General features: G+C 42.4%; 2 protein-coding genes across 7 annotated transcripts in view; one reads left to right on the forward strand and one right to left on the reverse strand.

The window, feature by feature from the left end:
• Nucleotides 1–13,383, reverse strand: part of LOC141568778 (CMRF35-like molecule 5) — a 33,804-nt gene extending 20,421 nt beyond the window's left edge. The window contains exon 1 of the mRNA XM_088802376.1: nt 13,246–13,383. The gene's annotated coding sequence lies outside the window, so the exon portion shown is untranslated. The remainder of the gene's footprint in view (nt 1–13,245) is intronic.
• RAB37 (RAB37, member RAS oncogene family) overlaps nt 13,344–15,807 on the forward strand; it is a 47,844-nt gene continuing 45,380 nt past the window's right edge. For 2 of the 6 annotated variants that reach the window (XM_074319341.2, XM_074319342.2), the window contains exon 1: nt 13,344–13,861. In XM_074319341.2, coding sequence (XP_074175442.1) covers nt 13,842–13,861 — 20 coding nt within the window. In that variant the 5' untranslated portion in view covers nt 13,344–13,841. The remainder of the gene's footprint in view (nt 13,862–15,807) is intronic. The other 4 variants (XM_074319344.2, XM_088802374.1, XM_019745515.3 and 1 more) reach the window with 4 other exon arrangements.

Below are 15,807 nucleotides of genomic sequence, written 5' to 3' on the forward strand. Positions count from 1 at the left end.
TGACTTGGGCAGACACCCACTGATGAGAGAGCCTTTGGAGAAGTCCAGGCTTTTCAAGAAAAGATTCCAGCACTCCACTGGGGCGGGGAGAGGGGGGTGGCGAGGTTAGAGCTACTGGAGAGGGTAAAGGAAACTTTTCCAGCATCACGCCTTCCCTAAGGCAGCACAGAGTGGGGCTAAACCAGCCTGTGGCGACCTCTCCTGAAGAGGAAAGGGAGAGTGTCCAGCTTCCCCAGTTGTGAAGGACACAGTTGGATAAACCCATTTTCCTTCTGTAACCACCAGAATATTGAGGCAGGACCCCCATTACTGGGGATAGGGAGGAGGGTGGGAAAGGGGCAGACAAGACTATTAAATGGCATTAAAGCGATGTGGTTCCAGCTGACTGCATTCAGAACTCCCACAGAAAACTCACCCATGAGCGATTGGGAAAACCCCACCAAGGTTCCCCCTGACCCGGACCGTGGGTAACCCAAATGGCCCAAATGTGGAACCCACACCTCCCCCACTCTGCAGCCACATCCTTGTGCACATTCCAAGTGTGGCGGCTGGAGAAAGCTCTGATAGACAGAAAACAATCCGGGCTTGTTTCTGTGCTCAGGAAACAAGCCGGCCTCTGTGGGAAAGGAAAACCACACACTTGAGCTGTAGCATCACCTTCTGGAAAGCAAGAGAGGTTTCCAACAGCCAGCCTGATGAGTGATGATGATAAAGAGACCATATACAAGCTTAACAGTTCTGCCATGAGGGGGAGCAAGAAACATGAAGCAGATGTATCCATACAAGGTTGGAGAAAGTCCCAGATATAAACAGAACCAATGCAAAATATCTCCCACCTGAAGCCCATTGGCGGAGGTGACTACCACCTCAAATGCAAAAACATCAATGCAAACCTCCAAGGAACACGAAGAATCAAAGCCCCATGACATCACCATCATCATCGTTGTCGTCATCATAATTCTTTGATAACCAAACTCAAAGACACAAAACTGCAATCTACCTGATAAAGAATTCAAAATAGATGTTTTGAGGACTCAAACAAGGAAACACAGAAAAACAATTGAACTGAATCAGGTAAACAATGCATGAACAGAATGAGAAACTTAATAAGGAGATCAAAATCGTAAAAAAGAACCCAACAGAAATTCTGGAGCTGAAGAATTCAATGAATTCTTGAATAAAATGAAACACGAAAAACATTGACATCAGCACAGACCAAACAGAAGACACAATCAGCAAGCTAAAGGACAGGAACTTTGAAATAATCCAGTCAGAGGAGAGAAAAGAAAAAAGGAATAAGAAAGAGCAAAGAAAGCCAATGTGGTCACACCATCAGAAGCACAAATCTCAGAATAATCGGAGTTGCAGAAGGAGAAGAGAGGGAGAATGGGGCAGAAGCTTTATTTAAAGAAAGAATAGCTGAGAACCTCCCAAACTGGGGAAGAAGCTTGGACATTCAAGTTCATGAAGCTAATAGATCATCCCCGTTATCTCAAAGCAGAAAACCTTCTCCAAGATACATTATAATAAAACTGCCAAAATTCAAAGACAAGAGAGAATCCTAAAAGCAGTGAGAGTAAAAAAAAATCATAACCTACAAAGGAAGCCAAATTAAGGAATCAGTGGATTTCTCAGCAGAAACTCTATAGGCCAGGACACAGCAGAATTGAGATATTCAAAACGTTGAATAGTTAAATTTAGAAAACTCTAAATCTGTAATGTGATGATGTGTTAATCACTAAACTATAGTATAAATGTTAAAGGAAATGAGTATTAAAAATAACTATAACTACTACAATTTTAAACAAATGTGCAAGATAAAAACGGGTAAAGTGTGACATCAAATACATAAAAGGGGGAGTGAAAGGGTAAAGCTTTTGTATGTGATCAACGTTAAGTTGCTATCTGCTTAAAATGAACTGTTTTATCTAGTATAAGATGTTTTATGAAAGCTCCACGGTAACCACAAAGCAAAAAACTATAGTAGTTTCACAAAAGATAAGAGAGGGGAGTCAGAGCATACCACCATTGAAAATCACCAATTCGCAAAGGTGATAGAAAGAGAGGCGGAAAACGAACAATGAAACTACAAAACATTCAGAAAGCAGTTAATAACATGATATTAGTAAGTCTTTACAGATTAATAATTACTCTAAATGTAAATGAATTGAATTCTCCAATCAAAAGGCACAGACTGGTTAGATGGATTTAAAAAAACAAGATCTAAGTATATGCTGCCTACAAGAGATTCATTTCAGCTTTAAGGACACACATAGGCTCAAAGTGAAAGGACGGAGAAAGATAGTCCAGGCAAGTATAAACCAAAAGAAAACAGGGGTAGATATACTTATATCAGACAAAATAGACTTTATGCCAAAAACCGTAACAAGAGACAAAGAAGGTCATTATATAATGATAAAGGGTCAATTCATCAAGAAGATATAACAGTTGAAAATATATATGCACCCAACATCGGAGGACCTAAGTATATTAAGCAAATACTAAGAAATCTAAAGGGGAAATAGAAAACAATACAATTCCAGTAAAGGACTTCCGTACCCCACTTTAAGCACTGGTTAGGTCATTTGGTCAGAAAATCAACAAGGAAATGTTGGACTTGAGCCATACATTTGACCAAATGGAGCTAACAGACATATTGAACATTACATCCTGCAGCAGCAGAATATACATTCTTCTCAAGTGCACACAAAACATTCTTTAGGATAGATACATGTTAGCATAGCCTCCAGGGAACCCCCGCTTCAATGAAGACAGCTTCCAGATTAAATTTTACTAAACAAGAGGTTCTGCAACTGAAAAAAAAATTAGACTGTTAAGTATTTTATGCAAAGAGTATATATGACCTATAAGTAAATGATAAAGAAAAATAATGAAATGCACACCTGTGTGCCCCCACCCAGTTTAAGAAAGAGAATTTCTTTTTTTTTTCTAATTTTTGTTTCCAAGTTTAAATATAATGTATTTCGCTATAGAAATTTTGCAAAATCCAGAAGACTGAGAAAATAAAAATCATCACAATTTCACTACATTACTGCTAACGTTCTGTTAACAATACTTCCCCGAATGTATGTTATTTTTCTGAAATTGAAATTCTATTAAACAAATTGTCCCCTTTTTCCATCATGACTGTTTTTCTTGGACCAGCTGATATCTTAGCCTCCTTCCACCCCCAGGAAAATGATCCTTAAATACATTTATTTTTGAATTGAGGGTTGTTTTTCCAAAAAGAAGCAGAGGCGGGAATTGATAGAGGGGGGTGATCTTCCTTGCCTGGCTTCTACCTGAAACATAAACTAAATTAAGAGGCTGATAAAGTGCATCCTGTTGTGTCTGGCACAGGGTAGTATCTGGAGAGTAAATGTTGATTGATGACTGCGTCTCACGAGGCTGAAAGCATCTCTGGAGATAAGAGGGTAAACAAAAGCCGCTGCTTTCGTGATAAACAAAAATGCCTGAGAAGCCTTCTCTACAGCACAAGCCAAGCTCTGGGTCCAGAGTGAATTCTCAACACATACCAAGAGTGCTTGTTTCCTGTGGCTTGACTTTGCATCTTTATCCAGAGGATAAGGCACAGTTCTGGGTGTTTTAAGAGAGACAAAGCAGAAGCTGGCATGTGTATTTCTCTCAAGGAGTGAACAATCTAGTGGGGGAAGCAGACAAATGACTCTATGCCATATAGAAGCCCCTTTGTAGCCCAGTTCCCTGCACACAGTGGGTGTTCAAGAACACTCTGCTACACAGTGGTGAGAGAATCACAGAGCTTTACTACTGGAAGGATCTTAGAGTGGAAAGAGACCTCAGTGCACATACTAACTACTTTTACTAGCCATCTATTAAATGGGACCAATAATATGTGTCTTCTTTGATGTTGGGAGGAGTAAAAATGATGATGAACATGAACTATAAAGACATTACAAATATACGATGTATTGTAAATATCTTTCTCACCCCACCCCAAATCCTATTTGAAAAACGGGGAGACTGAGATTCAGAAGAGAAATGACATGTCTTGCCCAGGTAAGCTGGAGGCAAAGTAAAGACTGGAATTCTGGTCTGTCCACGGCAAGTCCAGAGTGAAATATTGGGGGTGCTTGCTCAGAGTAGTAGATGATCCTTGGCTCCGTCCTAACCCACTCCAGACTCAGGTGGTCCTTCTTTCCACTATTTCCTATGGGTCTTGCTCATGGTCCCTTGGATGTGCTATTGCCCCAGGGAGACCAGAACAAGATCCCAAAGCAGGATCCGGAAGTGTTTCCATAAATGAGCGTTGGGACTCTGGGTCTTCCAACACCTCCCTGGCTTCTAAACACTCCCTGCAGATTCTGCCCTACCTGACCCCAATGGCCCGGAGCACTCTACATAGGGGGCCTTCCCCAAAGAAAAACGGCCTCTCCTCCTATGTCTACTGCCCGTCTACCTCCATTTCTACCGAGACTCTCTCCCAGCCCTCTGAAGGAAACAAAGCCCTATTTGAATTATGTTTTCATGCACACCCGTTAGTAGTGGGCCAAACAGCAATTCCAGACAACTGCACTATCCAGTCAGCTGCCCTCTGTCCCTGTGACTCCTTTCTGAGGTCTGGATCTCCCCGTCTACGTGGCTCGTACTATAGGAAACCTGTGGGGCAGGCAATGAGATCATGGAATGACTGGATATATAACAGACAGAGGCAGGGCTAGACTCTGCAGATTAGTCCAGGCCCATTTTACTTACTGTGTCTCACAGCCATTGCTCACCCAGAAGACTAGGTGCCATAGCTGATAGGATGGGACAAAATAACTCTAACCCCTGTATTGGCCTCCTGGAAATGGGAAAAGCATGGGACAAAAGTCCCATCCTCAGAGCTTGTCTTGTAGATTTTCCCTCTAGTTCAGCCATAGACATTGCATAGAATCCTCACTTCAAATATGGTTGTGGGGTATTGTGTGGCTGACACTTACCTGACTGTCACACATTCCTGTCCTTTGTCACATTCTCCCTGTTTACACCTGATTTTTAAGTATTTTTGAGTACAGCATTTTTCTCCGTGTCTATGCCTGATTTTTAAACCTTCCATCTCTCTCAATTCTAAAATACAAGGTGTAAAGGAATATTCTCTCTGAATTAAAAACTTTCCATGTTGAATCATTAACTTGAATCATTAACTTTACTCTTTTCTTTTCCCTTTCCTCTCTCCCTTTCTTCTCCCATAATTCCTCTCCACCCAACCCCATCCCCACTCTCGCCTCACTTTCTGTGTTACCACCATCCCTCTTCTTCTTCAGTTTCTATCCTTCTATTACCCATCTCCTTTCCTTCCCACGATCAAGACTACAAAAGGGACAACTAGGGCACAAAAGGTAAAAGCTTGGATGATTCTGAGAGTGACGGTCCCTAAGCATCTCTCTTGCCTCACGCTAAACCCGGCCCTGTCCCCTCCTTCCCCACACCCCTGTCTTTCATTCAGGCAAGTATTTTTCATTCAGGCAAGTATTTTTCTCCCATCCTTCTCTGCTCCTTTGCTCTTTTGACCACCTGGTGGAGTGTTTACTCTTTATACACATAACAACTATATTGTTTAAAATACGCATTCAGCTGTTGTATTAAAAGCCAACATAACTATGGCAAACACAAGATAGAAATGCATTTATCTTTCCTCTAACATCCAAGGGTAAGCAGTCCGAGGCTGATACGGCAGCTCCACGGGCCTCAGGTTCCTTCTAGCCTGTAGCTTTACGGCCCTCAGCACCTGGCTTCCATCTCAAGGTCAAGGATGGCTGCTCCAGCTTCCACCACCACCTCCACATTCCAGTAAGAGGGAGAGAAGACGGGAAGGGGAGGGCTTGCTCCTTTCTTCTTAAGGGCATGATTCAGAAGGTATAGGCATGGCTTTTGCTCACACATCCCCTTGGCCAGAACCTACTCGTAGTTATGTGACCATACCTGGCTGCAAGGAATGCTGGGAAACATGGTTTTTAACTTCCCAGCCATATGTCCAACAGACACTTCTGTTACTGTAAAACAAAGTATATATTTAGGTGTTAACTAGCAATCCTTTCTACATTTGCATTCTACTGAAGAATGCCACCTTTTCTTCTTCAAAAGAGTGTGGAGAGGGAAACAATAGATAGCCTTCTATTTTTGTCAAGGTCATTGCTTTTACTTTGGGTTCACAGCTTCTTACTACATTTGAATGAATGAATGAATGCATGAATGAATGAATGAATGAAAGCAAGCAAACTATTCATGGACAAATGATGAGTGTGTAACAATTCAGTTATTTTGATTATCCTGATTCTCTGCAGCCTAAGGTCCAAGTTGAAGAAAATTTAGGTTAATAGACAAATAAATGACTTGACATCCTTGCATTATCAGTGTATGGAATGAGGGATTGAATTCTCCGATTACCAGTTCTGATACTCAGTAGTGTGCCCCAAGGAGAAAAATCACAAAGGATAGCACGAAGGAGCCCAGAGTACCTTCTGCCTCTTCTGGAAAATACCTGAAATTGAATCCACTGATGCCAGCAAGCAGGTGGCCAGCTGGGTAAGAGGGCCTGCCTGGAAGAGGGTCCTGGCCAAATGGGATGTGGCTTCCGCAAAGAAAGGCCCTCAAAAATATGATGCCTCCCACACAGAGATACACACACATGTGCATGTACACACACCTGCCGCTGACTATGGAAAAACTCATTTTTTAATACTCGCAGTCAAATATGAAGCCTAAAGAGCAAATACCTTCCCAAACAATGATATGTGCGCTTAAAATCAAAGTAAGATGCAAATGATAGCTATTTCTTGTGTGAAAAGGGGGCTAAGTGAGAAGACAGAGCAGGAAGCGTGGCGAAGAGAAGCGCAGATACACTGCTTTATCGTTTTGTCTGAGCTCCCCTGAATATTGGGCAAAAGAAGCCCACTTCCCAGATCTGCTGTGAGTTCTCCAACAGCACAGTGGCCAGTTTCTGAGACGCTGCTGGGGACAAAAGTCCACAAGGAGGAGACAGTGAGTTGCAAAGAACTTAGAGCTCAGTTGGGGAGCCTGCCTGGAGGCTCGGGGTGTCCTGGGGTCAGCAGCTGCTAGCCTGTGTGTGAGACAGGAGAGAGCGCCAGTCCTGATGACCACCGGAAGGACCACGGGCTCGTGGAGTCCTAGCCCAGGGGGCCATCGTACCGCCCCAGGTTCCAGGTCAGAGAAGCTCTGGAACATGCGCTGTGCTTTGTGGCGTTCCCATGCATGTACCAGGAATGGGGTGTTGGCACAGAGGTGGTAGCACCACTAGGAGCTTCCATACCTAGAGGCAGACCCCTTAGCTTCTCCTCCCCATGACCCTGACTGAGCGGCAGGAAAGGTTGGAAAAAGTCCTTATGCCAGGGAGTTTTTCCAGCAATGGAGCTAAAAGCACTGAATGAATCTCCGCCGTTTTTTCCTGAACCGTGCAATTCTGGGTTGATGTTTCAATGCAAACGAGGCAGCTGCAGGATCTGGAAAGCATATCAATGTGGGGCCACACGGCTGGGGCCCGAATCTCAGCTCTATCTGCCATCTGCATGATCTCAGGACTAAATGAAGGTCCCTGAACCTTGCTCCCAAGGGAAGAAGTGGCGCCTCCTCCAGAGGATTCTTGGGTGAGCTTAAATTAGATACTGCATGCCCAAGAATCTGGCACATGGTGTCATTATAAAGGTTTGTGTGTTCATTATTCATCCCAGAAAGCACCCATTAAAGACACTAATAGGTGACAAGGCAGCAGAAGTCTGGTATCAGGGAGAGTTTTCCGGGAGTGGGGGAGGGGTGCAGGTGGCTGCGGAACAGACTGCTCCTTCCCTACAGTGTCCTTCTCACTCATGCCAAGAGCCCAGAGCCTGGCAATGGGAGCTGTGCCAAGCCCTCCACTAGGGGAGAGATGTTGCTGGGTCATTAATGCAAGAAAGGCTATCCCATCTTCCCATTTCACAACTTTTTGCAGCATTAAACCCTCATAGAGCTTATTCTGGATATTTTCTTCAAATCTACTCAACTCAGTATTTCTCCTATTTCACCTGTTTTATTATAGCTTAGAGATTATTTCCTTAGGGACCCAAAATGAAACTGCCACTTAATGCCCATGAGATTCAACTCAAAATTTTAGAATCAAAATAGTATGTTCATTACGAGTACAAAATCTGAAGCCACGTATTCTGGTTTCAGATTCCAACTAGCTACATAAGCTTTTTGAAACTCTTGAAGCCTCAGTTTTCACTTCTGTAAAATGGATACAATAATAACTATCTCATAGAATTATTTGAGATTAATGAGATAATGTATAAAACATTTAGCACAGTATCTGGCACATAGTATATGCTCAATAAATGTTAATTTTTAAAAGTGAGGTCAAGGACACCTAAGACAATTACATAGGTGTTGATACTCCCAGAATAAAATCCAGATCACTGTAGCTTTAGGGTTTCCCCATATTACCAGCAGACTCCCTGACCACTCACCCAAAAGTTTAACCCACTACAAATCCTGCCCACATACAGAGATCTCAGCTAGCCTTTGTAATGCCTCCTTCTTAAACATGAAAGCAAACAAGAATCTGTAGACATTTTTTAAAACAGCAACATGAAAAAGAAAACCAAAATAAATAGCAAAGCTGACTCTGATCAAAGCAGAGATCATTTGAAGAACAAGAGAGAAATTTTTAAATAGAGAGATCTGAGATGATACTACAGTTGGTCCTTGAACAACAAACATGAGGGTTAAGAGTGCCAACCTCTGCACAGTTGAAAATCTACATATAATTTTTGACTCGCCAAAACATTTAACTACAGTCATCCCTCAACATCCATGCGGGACTGGTTCCGGGGCTCCCCAAAGATACCAAAATCCAAGAATGCTCAAGTCCTGTATATAAAATGGCACAGAACAATGCATACAGCTGGCCCTCCGCATCCGTGGATTCCCAACCACAGCTGGAAAATACTGTTTTCGATCCATAGTTGGTTGAATCTGTGGGTACGAAACCTTGTGATACAGAGGGACAATTGTATGTTTCTTTTTTTAAATCTGTGTATAAGTGGCCCTTTGCAGTTCAGACACATGTTGTTCAAGGGTCAACTGTACATCTATAAAACAAAGGTATAAAAAGAAATTGAGCATGGTGGTTTCTCAAAAAATTAAAAACAGAATTACCATATGACTCAGCAATTTCACTTCTGGGGATATATGCAAGAAGAACTAAAAGCAAGCTCTCGAAGAGATGTTTGTATATTGGCCATGTTCACAGCAGCATTATTCACAGTAGCCAAAAGGTGGGAGCCACCCAAGTGCCCATCAATGGATGAATAAAAATTGGTCCATCCATACAATGAGTTATTATTCAGTCTTTAAAAGAAAGGCAATTCTGACACATGCTACAATATGGATGAACCTCGAGGACATTATGCTGAGTGAAATCAACTGGTCCCAAAAAGATAAATAATGTGTGATTCCACTTATGTAAGTTATCTACAGTAGTCAAAATCATAGGAACTGAAAGTAGAATGGTGGTTACCAGAGGACGAATGGGGAGTTATTGTTTAACGCGTATAGACTTGCAGTTTTGCAAGATGAATAGAGTTCTAGAGATTGGTTGTACAATGTGATTGTAATTAACACTAACGAACTGTACTCTTAAACATTAAGATGACAAATTTCATGGTATGTGTATTTTACCATAATTAAACGTTTTAATTGAGAACAAAAAAATAATTCTTGGAAATTGAAAGGAAGGTTACTAAAACTTTTAAATGCATCGTAACGATTTGAAGGTGAGGTTGAGGAAATATCCTAGTTCATAAAACAAAGACACAGAGATGTAAAATATGATATTTTTTGTTTTTAAATACCCAAAGGAACCATCGAAGGAATGCAACATCTCACTACCTGGGACCTTCAGGGGGGGAAAAAGGAATAATTAAGGGGAGGAAAAAAGTTAAATCAAGAGAATTTTACAGAGAGAAAAGTAGATTTGCATCTTCAAACTGAAAGGGTCTACGGAGTACCCAGCACAATACGTGTAAAAAGGTATGCAATTAAATAAATTAACGTGAAATTGCAGAAAACCATGGGTCAAGACAACATCCTAAAAGCTGCCAAAGAAAAATGAACAATAAAACGGGCCATTCCCAAAACTGAGGACTTTGTCTGGGAACAGACTTCCGATCAGCAACACTTCCAATTAGCAGGACTAACTCCTGTTGACGTACTGGAAGGCAGTGAAGTCACGTCTTCTAAATTGGGGGAAATCATCTTCAACCTGGAATTCCAAATCCAGCTGAAACTGAGTAAGTGTAGAACAAACACATTTGCAGATATGCAAAGCCTCAGAAAGTGGACCTCCCACGCCCCCTTTCTTAAGAAGCTATTTGTGGACATTCTAGAGTAACTTCCTCAAATGCTAATTCATGAGGAGTAAACCAAGGAAAGTAAACCAAGTTCACGAGGGAGTAAACCAAGAAAGAGGAAGGTATGAACCATGGGAAATACCAAACCCATACAGGAAAAAAACGAAAGAAAAACAACAAGGTTACAGCTATGCAGCAGTCCCAGGAAGCAATCAGTCAGATTAGAGCAGGGAAACCAAGTCCTATAGGGCAAGAACTCTCTGCATTATTCGTGTAACTCTTCTGTGAACATAAAATCATTCTAAAATAAAAAGGTTATTTTTTAAAAGTATATCTGCTGGGGGATGGGAAATGAAAGGGGAAGCAAAGTCTAAGGAAGGATGGGGGGCTAATCTTTCATCTCACATATTGGGAACTAAAACGATACAATCTGTGGCTAATGAAGCAAGAAATGGAGGTTTAATTCTGTTACATGAAATTGTAGAGTTGACTAATGAAAGAGCAGAAAATAGTGGTTTAACTATATCAAGAAGAATGAGCAGAGGAAATAGAGGGGTATGACTCAACAGAAGAAATGGGGGGGAGGTCTTTAACCTAGTTAGTTCCCATCGTGACAGGTACGGAAATGGAACCCACCAAAAATGATTCTTATTCCCAGACAAAGGACTGAAATCCTCTATATTAAAATGGAAATGAGTGCTCTACGAATTCCACATATCAGGAGATGCTGATAAAGATTAATTTCTCAGGGAGGACGTAACCTACCATTAATATAAAAATGTGGATTATAAACCACAAATATAAAGGGGAAGCTGTAACTGAACCCTACATAATCCAACACTATTGACGCCTAGGTCACATTTTAATGACACATTTTCTAAAGAATGTCTATTTTCCTTTACTTTAATGGTTTTCTCAACAATGTACCTTCTGATATCCTCTGCCTAACTAATGCCTGCCCATACTCAGCCCACACTTAAAGATTAAAAACTTTAATACAGTACAATAAAAGTACAAAGTTAATCTTTGAAAAGCAATCTACAGAAAATAATGCAGTATTTATGACATAAAGGATTAATGTCCTTAATATATAAAGAGATTTTAAAATCAATAAGAAAAAGATGCACACATTATTCCTGGCAGTTAATCCACACAGCAACCAGAACGGTACCTTTAAAACCCACATCTTGTCATATCACTTCCCCATTGAAAGCCCATTAGTGGCTTCACGCTGCTCTTAGCACAAAGTCCAAAACTCTTCACATGACCCACATGATCTGGTTCTTACCCATCTCTCTAGACTTTTCTCCCATCATCCCCTCTCCTCCCTCTTTGGACTGCAGCCAGACTTGCCACCATAAAGCTTTTGTACATCCTATGGCTCTGCCTGGAGTCACACCACCACCACTCCGTTCACCCGGCAGATGCCCACCCTTCCTCCAGATCTCAGCTTACACATCGTTTCTCAGGGAATTCTTCCATCATCAACTCCAGATTGGTTCAGATCCTTGCCATGTGCTCTTCATAACCCTCAGAGAAACAAATGAAAACACGTTTCTGAATCTTCAGATCTTGGAAACACCCTGAGAAGTGGAGACCCTTCCAGAAATATTAGGTCCCAGGCAAAGCAACCGCTGTCCTCTGGAACCTTCTTATCTACAACAGTGAGGAATGGTGAGGAAGCTCAGGAGAAAGTTATGATGAGAGTTTCTAGAACCTAAGCTCTTGGTCCTTAACTTTCTTTGAATAGACAACTTTGAAAATGTAATGACATCCATGGGACTTCTCCCCCAGAAAGGAGTGCATGTAGGCAAAACCCTTGATACTGTTTTCAATGTTTCACAGTTTCCCTAACCACCTCAGGTTAAGAACCCCAACTGTAGACCTAGAGAAACTGTCCTGCACACAACTGCGCAAACGTTTCCCTGGTTTTTTCATTTCATCAGTATTTACCAAGTATCTATCGCATAGAGAATATAGTAATAACAATTTATAAATGAAACTTGCTTTACAGTTCAAAAGAAAAAATATTTTCACATAATCGTTTCATTTACTCTTCAGAAAAACCCAGTGAGGTAGACACACATTGCTCTACCTATTTGACAAATGAGTAAGTAATTCCAGAAAATGCAAGTGATTTGGTTAAGATCACCCAGCCAAAAAGCAATTGAAACCCAAGAGTGAAATGCACCCTTTAAACCCTAGGCCTGGCTCTTTCCCTCCCTATTAAGATTGACTCCAGTGGTCAGTGGTGGTAGGACTTGTGTCTAGTGGGGCAGGCACCTACCACGGCCATCATATGAGGAAAATCTCTGAGGCCCCAGTCGCAGCCCCCAGATCCGGTGGTGGTCAGCCTCATGCTCATCTAGTTCAGGTGTGATGCAACTCTGTAAATTAGAATTCCAGCAGCAAGACTCTGGTATTTAGGGGAGGTACCACATCTCCCCAGCCCCTTGCCCAGAGAGCACAATAGCTAACATTGTTTGGCGTTCCTAATCCACGTCAGACACTGCTCTAGGTTTTTACATGAATTAACTCATTAAATCCTCAGAACAACACCACGAGGTAGGTATAATTATTATCTCTATTTTGTGACACTTACGGGAGGTTAAGAAACTTGCCCAAGGTTACACAACTGATAGTTTTCAAAGCCTGTGGAGCTTGTGCTCTTAACCAACATCATTCTGTCTCTCCCAAGCCAGTTGTTCCTAACTTTTTGGGGTCGTATACATCCTAGAGAGTGTAGTTTAAGCTCAAGGCCCTCTCCCAAGGAAAATGCAGTTAAGCAGAATTTTGCAAAATATTTCAGAGACTTCAGGGACCCCTAAAGCCCATCATCTATCAATCTCAGGCTTGAAACTGCTATTTGTCTCATACATACTGAGGAGAACTGTCCAGGGAGAAAAGAGAAGCGGTGCCAGCGCCGCAGGGCTTCGCCTCTCCAAACGCGGGAGGAGAGCTGTTCTACGTTGTACGTTGTGTGACGGAGAACTCTGTTCACTGAAAATCAGGAACCGTGAGCTCCCGGGACCGCAATGCCCTGAGAACGCAGCCAGGTCGCGGAGCCTCCGGAGACCGGGAGCTGAATGGGATACGAATGAACCACTGTCAGGCTAGACTGGAATCTTGCGTCCCTCCCAGCATCCTTGAGTCACGAGACAGGATTCAGAGCGGTCAGGATCTCAGAACTCTGGTATCGCTGTTCCTGGTGCTGAAACGCCGCGGTCGCCAAGGGGAGCCGCGGCTTGAGCTTCAGGTACGGCGCCGCAGCCGCTGCGGGAGCTGTCCAGTGCTGAACTCGGATGCGGCCCGGCCGGCGGGGCTTAGACCCGAGCCTGCCGCACCCAGCAGAGCCAGGACCGCGCTTCTGGGAGCGCTGACGCAGAACGCTGGGAGAACGGGAAGCAGCGAGCTCCAAGCCCGGCATGGACCTGCAGAGATTCGACTCCTACCAGGGAGGAGCTGGCCCTGAGTTCAATGACCACGTCCTGTATAAGGTAAGAATCTCCTCCAGTCCTCCGCCCCCATCCCAATTCTGGGAGGGGACACCGTCCGTCACCAGGAGTTCTCTTCCTTCCCCTGACGTGGCTTCGGGACTTAAAAAGAAACTAGTCCATATCTGTTAGCCTGGGGAACTCTTTCTGTTTGATCCTGTTTGGGGCTCAAAACAGAGATGCGTGCGCCTTTGGGGAGGGGCCTCCGCCAGAGGCTCAGATTGTCAGGAGCTTCGTTCATGCACTTAAATCACCTGTGTCGCGTTCTCATGCCCTCCCTTCTGCCTCTCATCCATTTGAACGCCTGTGTAGCCCTGTGGGAGTCTGTGTTTGTCCTCCCATCCAAGCTCCAACCCCATGAGGTCTGGTAGTTGTGGTCAAAGACCTGAATTCCTGGCCAAGTGGGCTAAAATTAGACATCGAAATGCTCTGCAGCAGAAATAAACTGTTGTTTTCCCATAAGACTCCCTTGTGACTCCAGAAAGCTGCCCTCCAGCCTTGTTTCACTCATAGCCTCCTGAAAGTGTTTGCTTATTTCAAAGTTCTCACTTTTAATCCAAAATCCATTGCTTTGAAAGAATCAGAACCTAATATTTGCAGTAAGAAGTCATCATGGCTCCTCATCCCTTTCTCTGCCCTTTTTATTTAGCCCTCCTGTTTTCCCCTTTGCTGATATCAGTTTATTTGTTCATCCCCTGAGAGGCTGTGCATTGTGTTATACTTGGAGGTTTGGGTTTTGTTTTTTAATCAAAATATCACTCTGAAAATTCCATGAATGCAAACTTTGAAATAATTGATTCACCCTCCTCCCATATTACACAGTTTATGTTTGAGAAAACTGAAGTCCAGAGAAGCAAAGTGACTTGTTCAAGAAAATAAAGTAGAAAATGGCAGAGTTAGTACTAAAAGCCAGGAATTATGACTCCAAGTCTAATATTCTTTTCTCTATGCAAGTGTGGTCCATAGACCAGCAGCATTAGCATTACCTGGGAACTTGTTAGAAATGTGAAATCTCAGGCTCCACCCAGATCTGCTGCACCTGAACCTGCTTTTTAACAAGATCCCTAGGAAATAAATATGCACATTAAAGTTTCATATGCACGGCCTGTGTTCTGTTGGCTATTTCTGACACAAAGGAAGGAAAATTGACTATTGGAGGAAGCAGGCCTGTAGATTTGAAGAGTCCATGTGACTTCTCCAGGTCTCTAGACCCCTAGATTATAAAAGAGGAGAAAATTTTGTAACAACAGCCCCAGTCTGGAAGTTATAAAACCATTGCAGTTTGAGGTAAACTAGTATTAGATCTGTGTTTTTTGAGGTTGTGAATCCAGCCTCAGTAGAAAGTGCATGCAAGAAAAAGGAACATAATTACAAATCAATTACAAAAGCATCCTGGTGACTAGATATATGTGCCTCTCCAAGTTTAAACTATCATATAAAGATAGAAATATTCCTTATGAAAGATTTAAGATTTGGAGGTCAAAGGTTTCAAACTACTGAACAAGTGTGGTCTTTCCCATTTCAATTACCAACACATGAAATGTAGGATGTGGCCCATTAGAACTTTCACTTCCTTTGGGTTTATTGACCACCAAATTGGGAGAGAGCTTGTTCCTACAAGTTCTACTATAGTTGAAGACAATTATCTACTTACTGCTAATACTCGCTTGGTCTTTTCAGCTTGGTTGTGAGCCTGCTGAGAGCAGAAGCTGGCTTAAACTTTTTGTGGTACCCAAGAGAGCGATATATGTGTTTACAAAGTTTTCCTTCCCATTTAATGCTGATCGCCTCCTCCTAATATTATTTTATTATTGCACATCACTTTTTATTATGATCCACTTAAAATTTATTTGTAAATGGCCAGGGAATCAATATATTTGTCTCAGTTTTAACTTTGCTATATATCAAGGAATTCCTGACAATTCACTCGAACACCTGGGCCATGATAT

This window comes from Rhinolophus sinicus, chromosome 12 (genome assembly GCF_057876585.1).
Source record: "Rhinolophus sinicus isolate RSI-liver-muscle chromosome 12, RSI-T2T, whole genome shotgun sequence".
NCBI classification, from domain to species: domain Eukaryota; kingdom Metazoa; phylum Chordata; class Mammalia; order Chiroptera; family Rhinolophidae; genus Rhinolophus; species Rhinolophus sinicus.